Below are 21,552 nucleotides of genomic sequence, written 5' to 3'. Positions count from 1 at the left end.
TCTTTCTTGGTGAATCCCTTCTATTTCTGACCCCCCCTCTCTCTCTCAGGGGTAACTCAGAATTTTTTTTTTTTGGCTGGTGCAGCAAAAGCCTCAAGCTTCCTTGCACCATATGGCTAATTATAATAATAATAATAACAACAACAACAACAACCGGAATACTGCTTTGGTTATTACAGTTCGGAAATTCTGGGGTCAACCCTGCCTATAATTACATATAACAATATTGTTTTATATATTTTTAGTTTATATATTTGGAAAACAGATGGATTTTTAATACGTTCTGTTATTTTATAAATTTATATAACTGTCTGTCTGTTGATGTGATAACTCAGTTTCTTTCAGTTTTATTTTTATTTTTATTTTTATTTTATTTTAAAGTTTTGAATTTATGTGTTGCTTAACGTTTTGGAAGTGTAGTATGTAGCACAGATTACTGCCCGGAGTTACTACTCTGTGAATTACTTAGAGCACAGTTTATACCAAGTAATCCGTGCGTATGTAGTGGCTTATTTTAGAATTTTCATTTTTGCTTGAAACATGTGTTGCTCTGGTCGGCAGGCTTTGTGAACCCGATTATTATGTATTTTGAAAGCATTAAGTTGAACTTCTTGAAATGATAAAACAAGATGATTACCAAAGGAGGACCGAGTCGCGCATTTACAACATTTTGTCTGGGATTTAACTTGTGTTTAGCAATAATTATTGTATTACTGAATAAATGGGTGTACGTTATGATTGGATTTCCAAACGTGACAATGACATTTATTCATTTTTTTATGACTTTCGTTGGGTTGCTAATATGCCTTCGACTTGAAGTCTTTCAAGTGAAAAAATTGCCTGTATTACACTTGATACCTCTTGCATTGACGTTTTGTGGCTTTGTGGTGTTCACTAATTTATCATTAGGAAGTAACACTGTTGGAACCTACCAGATCTTGAAAACTATGACAATGCCATGCATAATGATAATTCAGACTTACTTTTATGAAAAGCATTTTTCCTTTAAAATCAAATTTACATTGGTAAGAATTAATTAAAACTTAATTCCCTAATGACTGATATTTTTATTTTTAGTTCGATTCTTTTGTTTTGTTTCGTTCGTACAGGGTGCATCAGAAGTCCGTATTCGTTATGTTTGTATTTTGATCCCGAATAGGTTATATTGTGATTCAGGTGCATTTCTCTATCATTAGGTGAGACTAGTGATAGAGAAAAAATGCATGGGATCATTATAAATCAGCAGGAAACACAAACATACTAAGTGCAAACTAGTTTGCAATCAAGTCACAAAGGGCAGGCTCACAGAGTAGTAAGATATCTTACTACTCTGTGGGCAGGCTAAAGCAGATTATGAGGAATATTTGGTCAGTGCAAATAAAGAGCTTTATGCAGAGCTGAACCTGTTCTGGTTGCTAATAACCTGATAAATATTTTGTATCTACATTTGTGCATGAAGAAGTGTTTAGGGATGGGTATACCAAAATTATACTGAATATACAGTAGCTAAATGATTTTGGAATAATTGAAGTGGAAGAAATATTGTTCCACTGATGGATCAAATTTACATTGGTAAGAATTAATTAAAACTTAATTCCCTAATGACTGATATTTTTATTTTTAGTTCGATTCTTTTGTTTTGTTTCGTTCGTACAGGGTGCATCAGAAGTCCGTATTCGTTATGTTTGTATTTTGATCCCGAATAGGTTATATTGTGATTCAGGTGCATTTCTCTATCATTAGGTGAGACTAGTGATAGAGAAAAAATGCATGGGATCATTATAAATCAGCAGGAAACACAAACATACTAAGTGCAAACTAGTTTGCAATCAAGTCACAAAGGGCAGGCTCACAGAGTAGTAAGATATCTTACTACTCTGTGGGCAGGCTAAAGCAGATTATGAGGAATATTTGGTCAGTGCAAATAAAGAGCTTTATGCAGAGCTGAACCTGTTCTGGTTGCTAATAACCTGATAAATATTTTGTATCTACATTTGTGCATGAAGAAGTGTTTAGGGATGGGTATACCAAAATTATACTAAATATACAGTAGCTAAATGATTTTGGAATAATTGAAGTGGAAGAAATATTGTTCCACTGATGGAGTCTATCCAGTTATATCTTTCAAGAAGCAATGAAAGAGGTAAGTAAACATGTAGCAATAATTATGAGAGCATTTTTATATTCAGGAAAAGTCCCTATGAATTGGAGATAGCAGACCGGGCTAGCCGAGTGGGTCAAGTACCTGCCTGGCAACCCAAAGGTCGCGGATTTGATTCCTGCCTCGGGCTTGGATCAAAGTACTGCAAAAACCTTGGGAGGTGTAATATGGCCACAGAAGCCGATGCGCCAACAACTACCAAATCAATCAATTGGATATATGTAAATGTTTCCCCTATTCGTAAGGATTCAGAGGGTAACATGAGTAATTAAGCCCATTAGCTTGACTTTTGTCAAAGGAAAGTAAGGGAGCCACTGGTTAAAGATGTAATACAGGACCATAGATAGGAATGCAGTTATACTGCAGTAACAAAATGGATTTTTAAAGAGACGATCTTGTCTTGCTAATATTATTAATTACTATTATCCAGTAAGGAACTACATGCAAAAAAGTAATTTTGAAGTAATATTATATACTTAGATTTCTGAAAGTCTTGAAAGACTGCTATACAAATTGGAGAATACTAATACTTTACAAACTACCCCTCCAAATGTGATGATCTTAATGTGAATGGAAGCTAATTTTGTGAAGTACGACTGTGCAAAATAGGGATCAGGGGTTGGTTTCAGCATTATGATCCATCCCCTTACCTTTTTTTTGTTAGAACTATAACTTTTTGATGAACACTTTGAGACCCCTTTTGTGTAGAGCCCTGATGGAACTAGCATTAGCAAAGACACATGATGCAAGAAAGCAAGCTTATATAGCATCAGGCAACCCCCTCCTCTTATTTCACCCATCCACTTGGTCCAAAAGTTTGTCAAGTTCTGCCTTGAATCTATTTATGCTATCAACTTCTACAATGACAGACGGAAGTTTGTTCCAGCAATGAGCCACATGCTGGCTAAAGGCAAATTTCCGCACATTTTTCCTACAACCGTCTTTCCTCAATTTGAATTTATGCCCTCTCAGGTATTATTCTGAGCAAGAGGAAGAATCCCATCCGCATTGAGCATGCTCAAACCATTCAGGGCTTTATACACCTCAATCAGGTGCCTAGTCTCCAGACACTGTAATTTGCAAAACTTAAGCCTTTCTTCGTAAGAGCACCCCTTTGTTCCATTCACTAATCTTGTTGCCCTTCTCTGTACTCGTTCCAGCAGCTCTACATCCTTCTTGAAATGAGGCCTCCAGACCTGTATACAGTACTCTAGGTGTGGCCTGACCATTGCCTTATACAAGGGAATAATCACCTCCTTATCCCTGCTAGAAAAATTCCTATATATCATTGACAAGACACTATGAACTACTCTTGCAGACTGTCTTCACTGCTCAGAAAACTTCATATCTGCCTGCACAAATACCCCCAGGTCCTTTTTATTCTCTACCACTGTCAGTGTGGTACCACAGAGTTGATACATTACTCTGGGATAACTGCTTCCTGTATGTAGTATTTTACATTTGTCAATGTTAAACTTCATTTGCCACCTCTCAGCCCATCTGCTCAACTTTTCTAGATCCTGTTGCAGCAGTGTACTGTCATTATTGTCATTAACAACCCTGCCAACCTTCATATTGTCTGTAAACGTGGACATTAAGTCTGATATATACCATCATCAGTATCATTTATAAATACAGAAAACAAAGGACCCAACTCTGAACCCTGAGGAACTCCACTAATAACATTAGGCCATGAAGAGCAGTGTCCATTGATTACCACTCTCTGTCTTCTCCCCCTCAACCATCCCTTTATCCATAGCAGCAATTTGCCTCCAATGCCACACTGCTCCAATTTGTTTGGATCTTTCTAAGATCCAAATATATGATATCAAAGTTATTCTTTGCATCCAGTTCCTTTGTGACTACATCATAGTATCCAATCAAATTTGTCAGTCAAGTCTTCCCCTTAACAAACCCATGCTGTGTCCGAGCTATAACTGAAGTCTTGTCTAGATAATCCTGCAGTGCTTCTTTAACCAGTGCCTCCATTAATTTCCCTGGAACAGAAGTTAAACTAACAGGTCTGTAATTACTTGTCTCCCTTTGATCCTCCTTTGTGGATTGGGGTCACATTTGCACATCTCCAGTCCATGGGTACCTCCCCTTATTCCAGGGAAGCTCTCATAATTATGGCTAAGGGTTTGCTTACTTCCTTGGCCGCCTCCTTTAATATAACTGGATAGATTCCATCCACCCGAGGTGCCTTTCTTATGTTTATCTTCAACAATTTCTCCTACACTTTACTCTCAATTATTACAAGATTATCTAGCTTTTCTGCCAGAGTTGAATACACCTCTAGCATTCCCCTCCCTGAATAACTCCTCATGTGTGAATGTAGATGCAAAATATTCATTTAGTTTGTTAGCTACCTGAGCAGGATCATCAACAGTTGAACCATCTATATTAAGTGGACCAACCTGATTCATCTTCTTCCTTCTAGTTTTTACATAAGCAAAGAACTCTTTGTTGTTTTTCACAACAGTACACAGAAGAGTAGAGTTAAGCTGGGCTTTACACAAAAGGTTCCTCAAATGGCTTTTTGGAGACATGAGGATCCCGGATGCTTTTCATTCATTGTATCCCTTTTCCTTTGCATGGTCCTGAAGGGCAGTGTTATTCCTTATACCAAATTTTGAAGTGGCCTTTATTTTATATTAAAAATTCTGATTATATTGTTAAACATGTATATAAACATGTTAAAGACTTTCTTCTGTGTCGTACAGGCTTATTTTTATTTGATTCTGTTTTTCTCCTGTATTGGTTAATATAAGAACACCCTTTGACTATCAGAAATATTGCATATATGTAATATTTTGCATGTATGTAATATTACATATAATGTCGTTTAAAACTAGTAGAAATATATGTTTGCCATGCAAGATGAGTTAGTTAAATAGAAGCAAAGAGATATAGGGAAGAAGAAGGGGTTATTAGTTTAGCAGTGGCAAAGAAGCTTATAAAGTATCAGAAAAAAAAGAAAAAAAACAACCAGTTACCTACAACATCAATCCTTCCACTCTAATAACACTGGTCAACCAAATGATTTTTTTTTTAAAACAGAGATTTAAACGCTTACGAGACTATTACAATTATATTTTTTATCTCTTTTTCTGATACATATTATATGCATAGTTAAAATAGTATAGTATACTATTGTGAAAAAAAAAAGGTATGTGCAATTTAAAAAATGTCATGTACATGATTTACTTTGGTACACTTGTCCAGAATGTCACAGTACAACATCCAGCCTTGACTTGCCACATTATGTTGGCCTTAGTTGCCAATATTCCATAAAACTGCAAATAACCAAAAAACTAATCAACAACATCGAACAGTAGTCTGCCAACATACATTTTTTCCATAAACCTTGGTAGTAATTTTCCATTGACGTCATATCTTTATGGAATCATTTCCTCATCATGACAAGGTTTTTGGGAAAGAAGCTTAAATGTGAACATGAGAAAAGAAGTTTCGGTGACATGTGACATTCCATTTCTTTAGTTTGTCGAGCAGTTTCTAAACTTCATCTTTATATGTGGATCTTTGGTTACCCAAAATGTTTCTTACAAAGCCATATGAAAGCCTGCCATGCTTTTAGTTTTATTACATAAAGGCATTTTTCATAGCTTTGATCCTGCAGGATTTGAGGCCCCACAAGGATTCCCTCTTTCACTTTTGAGGACTGATCTTTGGAAATTTCTTCTTATTATTATTATTAGCCATATGGTGCAAGGAAGCCTGAGGCTTATGCTGCACCAGCCAAAAAAAAAAAAAAAAAAAAAAATTCTGAATTACCCTGAGAGAGAAGTAGAAGGGAATCACCAAGAAATAGAAGAATAATGATATCCAGCTCAGCACCCGGGGTGTGCCAAGCCCATACTCACCAGATGTGAGCCGCTGGGTTCTTGCTTAAATATTGAAATCCTCTAGAATTTATTTTACCCTTTGCTTTCATAAAATCCTTCATTAGGTTAAGTTTAATGTGGAGAGGTGGAAGGAAAATATTCATTGGAATATATTGCATACTACTCATTCCTGGCTCGTGTGCTTCTTTGAGGCCAGTCATGTCCGATGTGATAATAAGTCAGTGGTAGAACAGTTGTCGCATAGGAAACAACAATATTTTGTGAACTTTCCGTCCATTGACACACCAAAGACTTTGAGGTCATCGAATATTCCACTGAAGTTCCATATTGAATTGCGTTATATACAAAAATTTCTTCTTCTCCTTGTGCTATCTCCCAACGGAGGTCAGCCACAACCATGGCAAATGTCTCTCGGTCTCTTGTAGCCCTGAACAGCTGCTTCACATTCAGCCTGTCCAATTTTTGATGTTATCTAGCCACAATGTGTGTCTTCTCCCTGGCTTTCTTCTTCCTTCCATTCTCCCCTCAATAATTAGCCATGGAATTACATATTTATTGTTCCACATCAGGTGTCCAAGATACGGAGATTTTCTTTTCTTTATGTCCTTCAGCAATTCACGGGTTTTTCCAATTTTCTGCAGGACACTCTTATTAGTCACCCTTGCTGTCTATGGTATCTTCAATATTCTTCTGTACGTCCATATTTCAAATGCTTCTAGTTTTTTCAGTGTCCATGTATCGGCACCATAAACAAAACTGACCAAATGTAAGATCTCATCATCCAGATTCTAATCGATGCATTCCCTTATTTGTAATCTGAGAAAGAGTAAGGATGCCATCGGCATTTAAACTACCTCCACCTACTGAGAATACCTGTAGTTTGGTGCTATGTGTTTTGGCTGGCCTGGTAAATTTTTTTTTTTCTGGCTTGTGATTGCTGACCTGTAAATGAGTCTTTCTTTGTGTGGTTGGAGTGGAGAAAGGTTTAGTTAGATACTGTAAGGAAATTGTTGTAAACAGTGATATTAAAAGAAGTTTGATTAGAATAAATAGTCAAAATAAAATAGGTATAAAATAATTTTTTAATAAAATTTTATTTTGTGTCAGTATTTACAGCACCTTTCTTTAAACATATTACATAAACTTTTACTTTCTTGCATCATTTGCTTTTTTTTTCTTCTTTTTTTTTATGAAAACCTTAAACACGAGAGGTATTAGAACCTATAGTACTTAGTACCGTGCTTCGGTTGGAGGTTGAGAAGATGAAAGAAGATATTTGTTGACATTGGGCTTGAACTTCTGTAGACTGTAATTTTCAGGAAATATGTACGAAGGAAGGTTGTTCCAGAAATTGGAAGTTGAATGAATAAGCGAGGAAGATAAAAATGTTGGTTCTGTGAGTTTGAAGTTGGACAGTAAATGGATGTTGGCTGGTGGCGGCATGTGTTCGGACTGTTTTGAAAGAGAGAGTGGGAATTAGAGAAGCCAATTCAGAAGAACAGTGCCCATGGAAGTATCTGTAGAAAAGGCATGCAACAGAAACAGTGTCTATGAAACAGAGTGGAGAGACTCTGTTAGAGATGAATCATTAATTAACCTAACTACCCTCTTCTGAACGTAATCAAGAAGCCTGAGAGAGGTTTTGGGGGCACTACTCTAGATATGGGAACAATATTCCATGGTAGGGCGGATTTGCGATTTGTACAGAGTGAACAGTTGTTTGGAAGAAAAGTAACGCTGAGAGCGAAAGAGAAAACCAAGTTTTTTAGATGCAGAGGAAGCAATATTTGTAATGTGCTTATGCCAAGAGAGATTAGAAATCAGGGTAATCCCCAAAAGAGATATATCATTTTGCCTAGAAATCGGAGTGTCACCAAAGATAAGCATAGGAGCAGAAGAATCCTTTTTGTGAGATATAAGACAAGACTGATTTTTTGATGGATTTAAATCAACTAAGTTGTCTTTGTCCCACTGGAGAATTACCTGGATATTGTTATTTAAAGAATTGGTAGTGGATTTTCGAGAAATTGAAGTTGATTGAATAGGATAAGGTTTCTCAAAATGGAACGTGGAATGCAAAGTGCTATCATCGGCAAAACTATGGATAGGATTTCCAGTCAATGGAAGAAGGTCATTAATATACAAGAGGAAAAGGGTGGGAGAAAGAACTGAACCTAGGGAGACACCAGCATTAGTGGAGAAGTTAGAAGACAGAGAGCCATCTACCATCACCCTCAGTGAGTGATCAGAGAGAAAACTGGATAACAATTTGCAAAAAACAGTTGGCAAACCATAAGATGGAAGTTTGTTTAGGAGACCTTTATGCCAAATACGATGGAAAGCCTTTGAGATGTCAAGAGCAACTGCTTGTGTTTCCTTGAACTCTTCCATTGAATTTGTCCATAAATGGGTAACATAAGCCAAAATATCTCCAGTAGATCGACACTGACGGAATCCATACTGGCGATCATTGATCAGATGGAAGGTTTCTAGGTAGTTTAAGAGTTGGTGGTTAATTGATTTCTCCATTACTTTAGAAAGAGTAGAAGTAGTTGCAATGGGACGATAATTTGATGGGAGGGATATGTCATCCTTGAGGAACTGGCTGGATATGAGCAAATTTCCAAGCAGAAGGAAAAACACCTTTGGAATAAGGAAGTGAAAAAAGGTGGCAAAGAATAGGAGTCAGTTCAGGATCACATGTTTTGAGAACAAGTGGAGAAATACCATCGGGACCTGGAGCTTTAGCATCAAGATTCGTCAAAATCGTTCTGACATCCTTTTGACGGAAGACCACAGGAGGCATTGAATGGAGTGTGTTGGGAATGGTGGAAGGTGTTTTACCAAGATCATTGATATAGGACTTGGAAGAAAAATGGGCTGCTAGCAGGTCAGCTTTATCCTTGGCTGAAGTGACAACAGAACCATCTGGTTTTGACAGAGGTGGGAGCAGAGAAGGGCAAAAAGTTTTCTACTCCTAGCCTGTTCAAAATCTAGTTTGGACTGATTAATAACTGCTTTACAATTGTTGTGAGCTTTGGTGTAGATAGAAAATGAAACTGAAGAATTGGAAACAAGCCAATTACGATATGCAACGTTCTTTTCATGAACAGCCTTAGCACATTTATTGGAAAACCAAGGTTTAGATAAAGGATGAGATTTTAAAGTGGAGTATGGAATAAAGGATTCCATTCCTACAAGAATAATTTCACTGACAGGGTTGAAGGTTGCTTGTGCACGATCTGAGAAAACGCTGACATCAGAAGTTTTGAAACAGTAATTCGACCAAGGAAAAGAAGAAAAATCTCGCAGGTCATCCCATCCCACAATACGAGGTTGGGAATAGCCACGAGATAAAGGTTCCGTTGGAGAAGAGACAATCACCAAGCTGTGATCTGAGGTGCCTAAAGGACTACTCACTTCGACTGTGTACTTAGAAGGGTTGTTTGTGAGAAAAAGATCAAGGCGTGTTGGCTGGATGTTTAGGATTTTCCGGTATTCTTGTAGGTAAATGAACAATCTGTGCAAGGTCATTAGTAATTGCAAAACCCTCAGCATCTCAACCAGTTGGGTTGGTGTGACCAGACAATGGAAGCCCGCTGGAGTTGTGAACATTAAAATAACCAAGGAAAATTATCTCACTCTTAGGAAAGTTGGACTGGAGAAAATCAAGTTGCAAAGAGAGGAAGTCAAAGAGCTCCAAGTGATTAGTGGAGTTGGGAGAACGGTAGAGACAGCAGATGTATTTGACACAATGAGGTAGAAAGATTTTAAGCTAGAGAAGATCGAAATGAGGAGATTCCAAATTACCAATTCTCTGACAGGGAATATCGGAATGAACATATGCACAAGTACCACCTTTGAGGTGAAAGGAATCATAGAGCGAATAATTTGGGCAACTGAGATGAACAGTGGTCGAATCAACTGATAACTGAGATTCTGTCAGAAAAAGTACATCGGGTTTGGCATACTGCAAGTGGAAATGGACATCGTTGAGATTAGAATTGAGACCACATATATTTGTGAAATGAACTAGGAAGTGTTTGGGAGGTTTAGATCTTTTCGCCGATAAGTTTTCTCTATTAGTTTGACAATTCGTGGTGTATTCGATAGTAAGAAAAAGTGGGAGGGGACATGCTGTATGAAGTAATGAAATTTTGGGATATGGCGTACAAATGGTAAACATATACCCAGATCCTTGACATAACGTGGTCTCGACAATGTGTTCCCCGTTATACACACACTACTCGGACTCCTTCCAGTCTCTGTCTGGCAGAGTAGAGGTTGCAAGATTATAGACTAGCTGATCTGGAAGCCTCCTAAAGAGTTACCAATAGGTTCGGTCCGGTGTACTTACTAGAGGCCAGCCTGCAAACACCGTTTTAGAGCTGTACCCTCGAAATGTAAGGAAGATTGGGTTTCGTCATGATGTCCATCATAACCTCAAAAGTCATCAGTCATACTGCATGATGGAAGAGATGGGGAAAGGGTTGAAGGTTGCTTGTGTGAATTTTAATAATAATTAATAATATTCAAAAAACCTGAATCCGACTGACAGTCGGATTCAGGTTTTTTTAATCAAAAAATTAATTTTAGCATTTGATTTTAAATTGAATATAATAAGTTTTAAGGCATCTCACTTATACAGAGCAAGTCCTGTTGTTTATATTATTAACATTGCTGTCTAATAAACTGTAATGTTTAACACTACAAAAAAAATCAGACTTTATTAGTTACAACTTTAAAAAAAATTGATGCATTCCAGACTGCTTGAAATTTTTTTTTGTGTGTGTTTCATTTACATGTTTTTTTGTGTATGTTTCATTTAAAATCAGAAATTTTAAAGTTATGCAGACAATCATCCTTCAAAAAAATCGCATTTGCTCCTTGATCACAAGTCAAATATGGCATGGCATATCAGCTAGTGTGCTCTGATAATTTTGCCTTAGGCAGATGGCCTCTGTAGCCATGTGGGCTGGAGAAGCAGTGCATAGCACACGCTTTTTGATTTAGGCCAGGGTTTGAGCCCGTGACTACCAAATACGGAGGATGTGGAAAGGTTAGGGAATAACCAAGCATATCCCCGGAGCAATATGGCCTTAATTGCTAATGCTCCTAAAAAACAAATAACAAACAAACAAGGCAAATACGAAATTATGACTCTCAGCTGAACGTTGAGGAATATTACACTGAGTAATCACAAAAAATTAGAGATGGGAACACCAGAATATTGCATCATCACAGAGATAATTTGGTTTGACTTGCAGATTCTTAGATAGGATAGGAAAGTGCTTACTCACTCACTTTTGTATCATTTTGATGCTGCTGGAAATTTGAATCTGTTGGAAAACAAATTTGTTTGAACTTTTAAGGACTACTTGATCAACCAATGTGCTCTGATAATTTTGCCTTAGGCAGATGGCATGGCATATCAGCTAGTGTGCTCTGGTAATTTTGCCTTAGGCAGATGGCATGTCAGCTAGTGTGCTATGATAATTTTGCCTTAGGCAGATGGCATGTCAGCTAGTGTGCTATGATAATTTTTCCTTAGGCAGATGGCATGTCAGCTAGTGTGCCCTGATAATTTTGCCTTAGGCAGATGGCATGGCATATCAGCTAGTAGTGTTGATAAGCTATGTTGCTGCTGGTACTACTACTACTGCTGTTTGTATAACTGTTTGTATACCCTTGATGTATTGTAGGCATCAGTGATATCTTGTTTGATTTGCCTTTTCTCCAGGGATTCCAGATCAAGAAGGCTGAACCAAGCAAGGTAACTGAGATGAGCAAGCCCAGAATCCTGTGGGTGAATTATCTTTCGACACCCAGAAGCAGGTCAGTATCTTTGATAAGATGTTTGCTCTACATCATAATGCACAATTTAAACAAGTGCTAAACATAAATTTATAAAGCCCAAATTATAAATGAGACATCATGATGTGAAAATGCAGAACAGCAAACATCTGTGGTGCTCTTTTAATTTGTGTTTTTAATGTGGTTAGTGAATTTGCTATCAGAGAACATGATGGTGTGAAACACTGAGATTAATTCTTAAGAGTTAACAGTCACTATCCTGTAATTCTATATGCTGGATAAGGCATTTTGAAATGGGCACTTGAAGTTGTTAGTTTTGTGACTAAGAAGATTCTGTTAATTGCAGATAGCAAAATTTGGTCGTCAGTGACATCAGTACTTGAAGCAAGACTTTTAGATAACTCGCAGTTAACTCAATAGCTCCTATGAAAATTCATTGGTACTTATAGGTTAGTTTTACCCCCATTAGATATCATGAATTTTCAATAGAGAAACCAAGGAAAATATTTTTTGAAAGTTATTTTTTATAATTTCTTATGTGGAAGAAATTATAATTTCTTATGTGGAAGTAGTCCTCAGCCAGACTATGGCAATCCCACAATGTGTATGTGAAGATACTGTACCTGCATAGATGATTGGTGCAGTGGTGTGTGTGTGTTTGTATAGTGTGGTGTTAGGTTATGTTGTCTGTGTTGAGTGATTGGCCTCACTCATTAGTATAGCAGAATATGCTACACACTAGTTTCTGTCCTTGCCTGTAGAGGTAGGCAGTCAACTGTTATCATATCAAAACTGTGTACTGATAACAGATCCCACCCTGTGCCCCATGGGAACATAACATGGCAAAATGTCAGAATACAACTAGTGGGAGCATTATAGCCAAAGTAGCTTATGCACCATCAAACCCCCATAAAAACAACCACTAATGGGATGTGATTTTGGCATCAGTGTAGTGCCTGCCAAGTTTAGTGCCTGCTACTTTAGTCAGCCAAGTCTTGAATAGCACATTGAAGCATCAGGTTAACACCACAAGGAGAACCAGGGAACAGCATAAGGAACCACAGAGGCCTGACTTTTACAGCAATCTTGTGTTAGAGGACTTAAATAGAATTTCCAGGATGTAGTACAAGAAGCTGTGAATCTGCTTAAACCCATACAGCATTAGGAACTGCACACAATTCAAGAGGCGCCTCCGTAGCCAGGTGGGAAGGAGCAGCAGTGCGTAGCACACGCTTCTTGATTAGACCGGGGTTCGAGCCCGTCACCACCAAATACGGAGGATGCGGAAAGGTCAGGGAATGATCACCGCATATCCCGGAGCAATATGGCCTTAGTTGCTAATGCTCCTAAAAACCAAACAACAACAACAATTCAAGATTAAATGTCATTGAGATGCATTGCAAGGAGCTGCAATTTTACTCAGGCCTGTGCAAATCTAGAAACTGCACACACTTGGGATCCACAGAGATACACTTAAGTGATGCCAATTCGTAGCTACTTAAGAATGTCAACGAGGAGAAAATGGAAGTGGACACCCATCTGAAAACAGGGAACAGCATACATCATCCTGTCTACTTCTACCAATGAAGCTCTCCATTCTCTAGGATTTTACAATGTTTACTTCAGACATTTCCATTTCCATTTTAACTCGGCATAAACTCTGTGGACTGTGCACCCTAATCATGCAGCACAAGACTGCATTGTAGCAACCCAGTTGGCACTAGGAACTGAGCAGATACTGTTTGGTCTCTTGATGAACCACAAGGTTTACCACAAGGTCTGCATAATATGAGGGACCACATAAGCTTAGGTACCAGTGAAACAATAGTAACAGTATCTGACTCTTGTTCTTGCTTTAAAGTTTGGCATTGACATTCTATTACAAGGATAAAGAAGTTAATGCTTAAGTTTACTTTGCAGTAAACAAAAGTACAATGTTCAGCAGAATGTATCACTCAAAATCATCATCCATGGCTTGTCACAGCAAGCTTCATACATACCTACTTCACCACAGGAGATCTCCATTTTCAACATTCACGCTTCATCCAATAGTTAAGAGTGACTTCTGTTCAGCCACAAGGCAATGCAATGCATCCTATTAGGTCAGTGGATGACATCAGTAGAAACATCCCAAGATGTGAGGATTTGTTATATCAAGATGTATTAAAAATTCCAAGAATTCTTATTGATAGCATTGAAATGATCTTCAGATTATATAATTTGTATAAGTTTAACTGCCAATGAATTAATGTAAGAGCACATTGAATATTGCTAGACCTAAACATACATACAAGTTTGTGCAATAGCATCATTTCTGTACATAGCCAACTAAAGTAGTTACGAATTGGCATCATTTAAGTATATCTCATATTGTGAATACCTTCATGAGTATTGTTACTTATTCTTGGCAGATACCACCACCCATATGGCATTGTTTTATAGCTTATTGGCTCCTCATCAGTGGATGGGCAGGTACCTTGGTGTTGCAATGATGACAGCCCAGTTGTGAAGTATAATTCCACAGTATGTATAACTCCTTGAATAAGTAATGCTTCTCCTATGGTGAAGCGTTACTTATTCGAGGTAGTGCAATATCATGGTAATTCATGAAGGTATTCACAATATGAGATACACTTAAATGATGCCAATTCGTAACTACTTAAGTAGTTGGCTACTTAAAATATAGAAATGATGCTATTGCACTAACTTGTACATAAGTTAACTTCTTTCGTAACCTGAAGCTCTAGCCCTAAATTACCATGTAGACCTAAACATTATGAAGTTTTATCAGACTAGTTTAGAGAAATAGTGTCAGTACACTATTTCTCTAAAATGTAGTGAAAATAGGCATTACTAGCTGTATTAGTATTAGCCCTAACTGTATTGGTATCAGCCATATGTTGCAAGAAAGTTCTGGGCTTTTGCTATACCAGCCAAAAAATAATAAACTACCTATTTGACTCCCTCCTCATGTGATTATCTGTCCAGCCAAGCTTTTAATTTTCCTGAGCTACCATCTAGTTATTATTCTAATAATAACTTTCTGGCTAAAAGAATTTTTCAATCCAGACTAAACTTCTCTCCCTGTAATTTGAATTTATTGACCCTAGTTCTGGAATCATAACAGTGAAAGTTTCACCCTTTTTCATTTTACTTTCTCTTCTGTGAGCCTTATACACCTCAATAAAATCTCTTCTGAGGAGTCTAGTTTCCAAGCTTTGCAGCCCATATATTTAAAGACTTTCCTGAAATGGATGCCCCTTAGATGACCTAACCATGTACATTGCCCATGCCTCCTCCATAGCCAGGTGGGCAGGAGCAGTAGCACGTAGCACACACTTCTTGATTAGACAGGGGTTCGAGCCCGTGACCACCAAATAACGGAGGTTGCAGAAAGGTCAGGGAATGACCACCGCATATCCCCGGAGCAATATGGCCTTAGTTGCTAATGCTCCTAAAAACCAAATAACTAACAAACAACAAACATTGCCCATCTTTGGACTTTTTTGCAATACTGTTTTTTTTTAGGTCCACTTTCCATATCTGGATGCAGTAATGAAGTGTGCTTACAGTTGTCCTATGCAGTGGTATTATGACGAACTCCCTATCTCCACAAGCAAATGTATAATAAATCGTAAAAAGGACACCATTCAACACAATGGGCTCTCCTTGCTGCTAGTTTTAGCTGCTTGGAGAACTTTGTGTCTGACTGTACCATAACTCTCAAATCTTTCTTCCTCTGTTGCTTTTAGTTCAACCCCACCAGGTGCGTAGTTATTTTGGGGTTGCTATTGCCCAGTGCAATACCTTGAATTTTGCTGTATTGAAACATAGCTTATCACTTTTCTGACCACCCTTGAAGCTTGTCCAAGTTATCCTGAAGAAGTGGTAGGAAAAATCAGCCTGCATGATTTCCTCTACCATTGAAATCAGATTGACCAGTTGGTAGTTACCACTTCACTCTTAGAGCCACCTTTATGTTCTAATTCCTTTCTACTTCTCTCTCTCTCTCTCAGGGTAACTCAGGAATTTTTTTGTGCAGCATAAGTCTCAGGCTTCCTTGCACCATATGGCTAATAATAATAATAATATTACTTGAGAGGGTAAAAAAAGAAAAGATCAATACCCAGATTTATAGTATAGGTTCTGGAGCCTCCTCTCCAGAAATTTCAGTAAATTTGGAACAGCCATTCTGATTCATTTCAGAATTCTAGGATTTATCAATAATACATGAATTTAGTATTAGTAGTGACAAATAATGCAAGAAAGCATACTTATACAGCATCAGCCAAAAAAATACAAAAAATAAAAACATTTCCCATATCACTTGTCCATCCCCCTCTAATAGTTTGTCTGGTTCTTCCTTGAATTTATTTAAACTACCTACTTTCACAACACCAGATTGGAAGTTTGTTCCAACTATCAACTACCATTGGCTGGTCACATTTCTGCACATTTATTCTGCAACCCATACTTCCATACTGTTGCACATGGAAGACTGCTACACAAATTGGAGCAGTGTGACATTGGAGGCAAATTGCTGCTATGGATAAAGGGGTGGTTGAGGGGGAGAAGACAGAAAGTGGTAATCAATGGACACTGCTCATCGTGGACTAATGTTATTAGTGGAGTCCCTCAGGGCTCAGTGTTGGGTCCATTATTGTTTTCTGTATTTATAAATGATATTGATATCATTTATAAATATCATTATAAATGATAATGATATCATATATTGATATCATTTATAAATGTTACTGCATCAAGCTTAATGTCCAAGTTTGCAGATGATACAAAGGTTGGCAGGGTTGTCAAGGACACTACTGACACTATGCTGCTGCAACAGGATCTGGAAAGGTTGAGCAGATGGGCTGAGAGGTGGCAAATAAAGTTTAACATTGACAAATGTAAAGTACTACACATGGGAAACAGCAACCCCAGAGCAATGTATCAACTCTGTGGTACTACACTGACAGTGGTAGAGAATGAAAGGGACTTGGGGGTGATTGTGCAGGCAGATATGAAGTTCTCTGAGCAGTGCAGACGGGCTGCAAGAGTAGCTCATGGAGTATTGTCAATGATATACAGGAATTTTTCCAGCAGGGATAAGGAGGTGATTATTCCATTGTATAAGGCAATGGTCAGGCCACACCTAGAGTACTGTATACAGGTCTGGAGGCCTCATTTCAAGAAGGATGTAGAGCTGCTGGAACGAGTACAGAGAAGGGCAACAAGATTAGTGAATGGAACAAAGGGGTGCTCTTACGAAGAAAGGCTTAAGTTTTGCAAATTACAGTGTCTGGAGACTAGGCACCAGCGAGGTGATCTGATAGAGGTGTATAAAGCCTTGAATGGTTTAAGCATGCTCAATGCTGATGGGATTCTTCCTCTAGCTCAGAAAAATCACCTGAGAGGGCATAAATTCAAATTGAGGAAAGACAGATGTAGGATAGACGTGCGGAAATTTGCCTTTAGCCAGCGGGTGGTTGGTTGGTGGAACAGACTGCCATCCCTTGTGGTGGAGGTTGATAACCTAAATAAGTTTAAGGCTCAGGTGGACAGGTATTTTGAACGAACAGAGGGGTGAAGTGGAAGTGGTTTTTTTTTTTTTTGCTGATGCTGCATAAGCTTGCTTTCTTGCATCAAATGCCTCTACTAATGCTAATGCTAAACCCTCCTCAATTTGAATTTATGCTCCTTTGTGTGTAGTTTAAGCAAGAGGAAGGATGTCATCAGCATTAAGCTTATTCTATCCTTAAACACCTCAACCATATCTCCTTGCAGGTGTCTCGTCTCTAGACATTGCAGTTTGCAGAAATGAAATCTTTCTTTTAAATAAAAGGGTGCCCTTGATAATAACACCCTTTTGTTCCCTTCCCTAATCTCCTTGCTATTTTCTTTACCCATTTCAACAGATCCACTTTCTACCTAAAATTAGTCTTCCAGACATGGGTTCAGTATGAAGACGGCCTACTATTGCCTTATGCAATGGAATATCAATGCTAACAAAATTACTTTTATATCACTAACAAAAGCCTAACAATCTTAGCAGCCCTTCTCCACTGCTCAGTGAACTTCATGTCTGACTGCACAATTACTCCTAGCGGTACTACATGTGGTACTACATAGTTTGTATGTTGTTGTGGGATTACTGGTACCTATATGCATTATCTTTCATATTGAAATTTTAATCTTATCAATGTTAAATTTCAATTGAAATAGATTGGCCAAGAAGTGAAATTTTAAATTTCACTTCTTTACCAGTCTGCCATTTTTATAGATATTGTGCATTTGCATACTCTGATTGTTGTCATTAACCACCCTGTCAACCTTCGTATCAGCTGCATGCTAAGACATTAAGCCTGACGTGCCTTCATTAATAAATATAGAAAACAACAATGGGCCCGACATTGAATCTTTGGGAACTCCACTGGTCCCTAATGAAACTATTCCAATTTTTATAGAAGTTTTTTTATATTCAACAATATCAAAAATATTTCCTGAACTCGTTTAAGTATATGTCAAAATTAATTTTAACTTGCAGTTCCTTTGTTACTGCATCATAGTGTCTAATGTGACAACATTGGTCAGACAAGATTGCCCCTTAACAAATCCATGCACTGACTGCAATATAATTGCATTCCTGTATAGTTGTTTCTGTACTACATCGTTAACCAGAGACTCAATTATTTTTGCTGGAACAGAAGTCAAGCTAACAGGTCAGTAATTAAGCATGTCTTCCTTTGATCTTTTTGGGAATTGGTGTTAGGTTTTCACATGTCCAATCCACATAGATCTCCCTGAATCCATATATTCCCTTATAATTATAGCTAAAGGGTTGTTTACCTCTTCTTATTACCTTCTTAATGCCAATGGATTAATCCCATCCAGCCCAGGTACTTTCTTTATTTTTAGCTTCAACAATTTCTTGCTCACTCTCCTCTCAGTTATCACAAAATCATTTAGAATACACTTTTTGGATCCCTATTAAAAAATTCCTTAAGTGTAAATCTAGATGCATTTTTTGAGCAACTTGAGCAGGATTGTTGACAGTGAAATCATTATTATATTCATTAAAATCATTATCTTCATATCTAGTAGCTATGTGATTCAATTTAATTCGTCCCCTTCTTTCTAGTGATTATATAAAGAAAGAAGGTTTTGCTAATTTTCTTTGTATTCATTTCCAGAGAATTCTCATAATCTGCCTTAGCTTGCCTAACCTGCTTTGTGACTTGATTGCAGACTAGATAATATTTATTATAGGCTTCTGAGTGACCTGATAATTTATATGCATCCCATGTATTTTTCTTCTGTAAAGATTCAATTGACATCCATGTCTAAGCCTTGAACAGTCTTTTAAAATTGTGGTAGCATCTGCTATTACTTCTCTGAAATGTTTCCCATTTATAATTCACTGTTTGTAACATCTTCAGTTGATTTTAAATAGATTTTAAAATCTGTCTGAGGTAATGTAATCAACTTTATGAAACCAAAAGTCCTTCCCTTTGCCCTTGACAGTAGTTATATCTTAAGTAAATCCCAAATCAATACTGTGTGGACCACTGCCACCTAGTGGTTCTTGTACTGGCATATTCTTAATGGATGAAGAGTCACTACTAATAATCTGATCAAGGGTACGGCTTTCTTTCATTTCCTTTCTAACGTGCTGGTGGTAGAAAACAGTTTTCCAAAATAGTCTTGCTACTCTTGTCTGTGTGAGTAGCCAACCACAAGTTCCAGTCAATATCTGAAAAGTTATTTCTGATTTACAAGCCTCTGTATTTGGTTTTTTGCAGTTGTTTATACTCACAGTCATTAGCCCTCTAACACACCCTTACTCTCGTTTTTGTTTTCCCAGTGCTTATGTCATAACGAACTGACTCAACATTGCACTGGCCAACCGTGTCAGCTGGATGCCTTAGATTTTATGTGCTCCTTAACTAAGAGCATAACCCTTCCTGTATTTTCTGTACACATTGTACTCCCCATATTCAGGCTCTGCATTCTTATGTCCGAATGACACCACATCTCTGCTATCCCTACAATGTCTGCATTTAATGAGAACCAGTACTTTAAATTCATCAAATTTATTTTCTTGGCTTTAGCGTATAGACAAGTGTATATGCACCTGTTTTTTGCTTTTAGCAATCCTAACACAGCTCATGTATTTGTTTGTTGCATGAGAACCCCAACAGGCCTTGAAATCCCCAAAACCTTGCTTTCTGTAGCAAGGTCTTGAACTGCTGCATTTTCCAATACAAGCAGTCCAAGAATTGTGTGTACCTCTGCCTGCCACTGCTATTAATCTTTTAGTCTGTATATCCCACCTCCCCAAGGTTAGTAGTTTTCTGACCCACTGCTCTTGATAACATCAGCAAATATTTTTTTTCACCCCTTCTATTTAAGTGTGTCCCCTCTCTGTAAAAATACTCTCTCCTGTTAACCAGTGCAGACTATGATGAGAACTACCTATTCCATGATGCTTGCATTGTCTCCAGTGCTGGATTGATTGACAAGACTCCCATCATGTAATTCCTTCTCTTGTGTCTGATCAGAATTACAGACACTTTCAAACTCAGTGTTAACTTGCTAACTTTCTGATCATTGTCCTGTACATTTTAAGTAGATCCTCAGACCTCTTACACTTAGTATTATTAGTACTAACCTGTACAACAATATCACGTTACATGCCCTTAAAAGATGATAGCCATTCCATCATCAGATATTGCCTCAGGCAGACATAATCTGATAGTATTCTACCTTTGTTCGAAGAATTTTTCCCTGAAAAGAGAGCTGCCAGCAACAGTGACTCCATGTAGATTCAGTACACTGTGCTGTGGAGGATCTTGTTATCTACTGTATTGCACGAGTTCTGTCTCCAGGGTAGTTCTAGGCAACTGAGCTTGAAGGGTCACCTCTTTTTAATTTATTCTAGGGTATCAACCCTGTTCCTCAAGTCTCTTATAATCCCATCAGAAACATTGAATTGGCACTTAATTTCCTCATACTCTTTGCATTAAAAGCACACAAAGATGCCACCTTTGGCTGTATTGTCTCACCACAGATAACTGTGCAAAAAAAAGGCCATGATTAGCAGAATGAATGTAGCTGTGATTTGCAAGAGAATTACCATCAGCATTTCTCTCCTGAGCCAAAGCATTTCTGCTAATTTGAGCGTTTTGCTTTGCTTCTCTTGTTTGAGGTAGGATTTTAGTCTAAATTTAATTTAAAAATTAAAATTGACACACAAGCCAAGAGTAACAGTATAACAATGCACACTGTTACCAGATTTTGTTACGTAGTACATGTTTGTTTGAAGTTATTACATTTCTAAGTAACTCTACTGGATTTCTAATTTCTTAGCTAAAAACAATAAAATATGCCATCCTATATGATTAGAACCTTTGAGTAATTTTTACTACAAGTAAAATATAATTACTACTATGATGCCCTACATTATAAGTTACTAATTATGTAAATGTTATTGATTTATAGATTGGGAGCTCTTTAGCCTACTGACATGAAATTTAGCACAAAATCTCTTAAGACTTTATGTTAAATTTTATGTGACTAGGTTAACTTCCCTCTGTGCACTTGTCCTCCTTAAGAAGTACTGCCATGTAAATTCCACTCCGATTGCGTGGTAAATTCTGATGAAATCCTCCCTGAGTTCGGCATAGGAGTATCCTTCAGAAGTTCATTCACTTGAGT

General features: G+C 37.6%; 1 protein-coding gene across 2 annotated transcripts in view; it reads left to right on the top strand.

Annotated features, from left to right (window-relative positions):
• The first annotated feature begins 470 nt into the window (after nt 1-470).
• Nucleotides 471-21,552, top strand: part of LOC150076224 (solute carrier family 35 member E3-like) — a 113,377-nt gene continuing 92,295 nt past the window's right edge. For both annotated transcript variants that reach the window (XM_090387149.1, XM_090387148.1), the window contains exon 1: nt 471-1,025. In XM_090387149.1, coding sequence (XP_090243275.1) covers nt 630-1,025 — 396 coding nt within the window. In that variant the 5' untranslated portion in view covers nt 471-629. The remainder of the gene's footprint in view (nt 1,026-21,552) is intronic.

This window comes from Mastigoproctus giganteus, chromosome 13, assembly GCF_048544385.1.
Source record: "Mastigoproctus giganteus isolate SK-2022 chromosome 13, ASM4854438v1, whole genome shotgun sequence".
Lineage (NCBI taxonomy): Eukaryota > Metazoa > Arthropoda > Arachnida > Uropygi > Thelyphonidae > Mastigoproctus > Mastigoproctus giganteus.
Note: the sequence above shows the minus strand (reverse complement) of the source record. Positions and strands in the feature narration are given on the sequence as shown.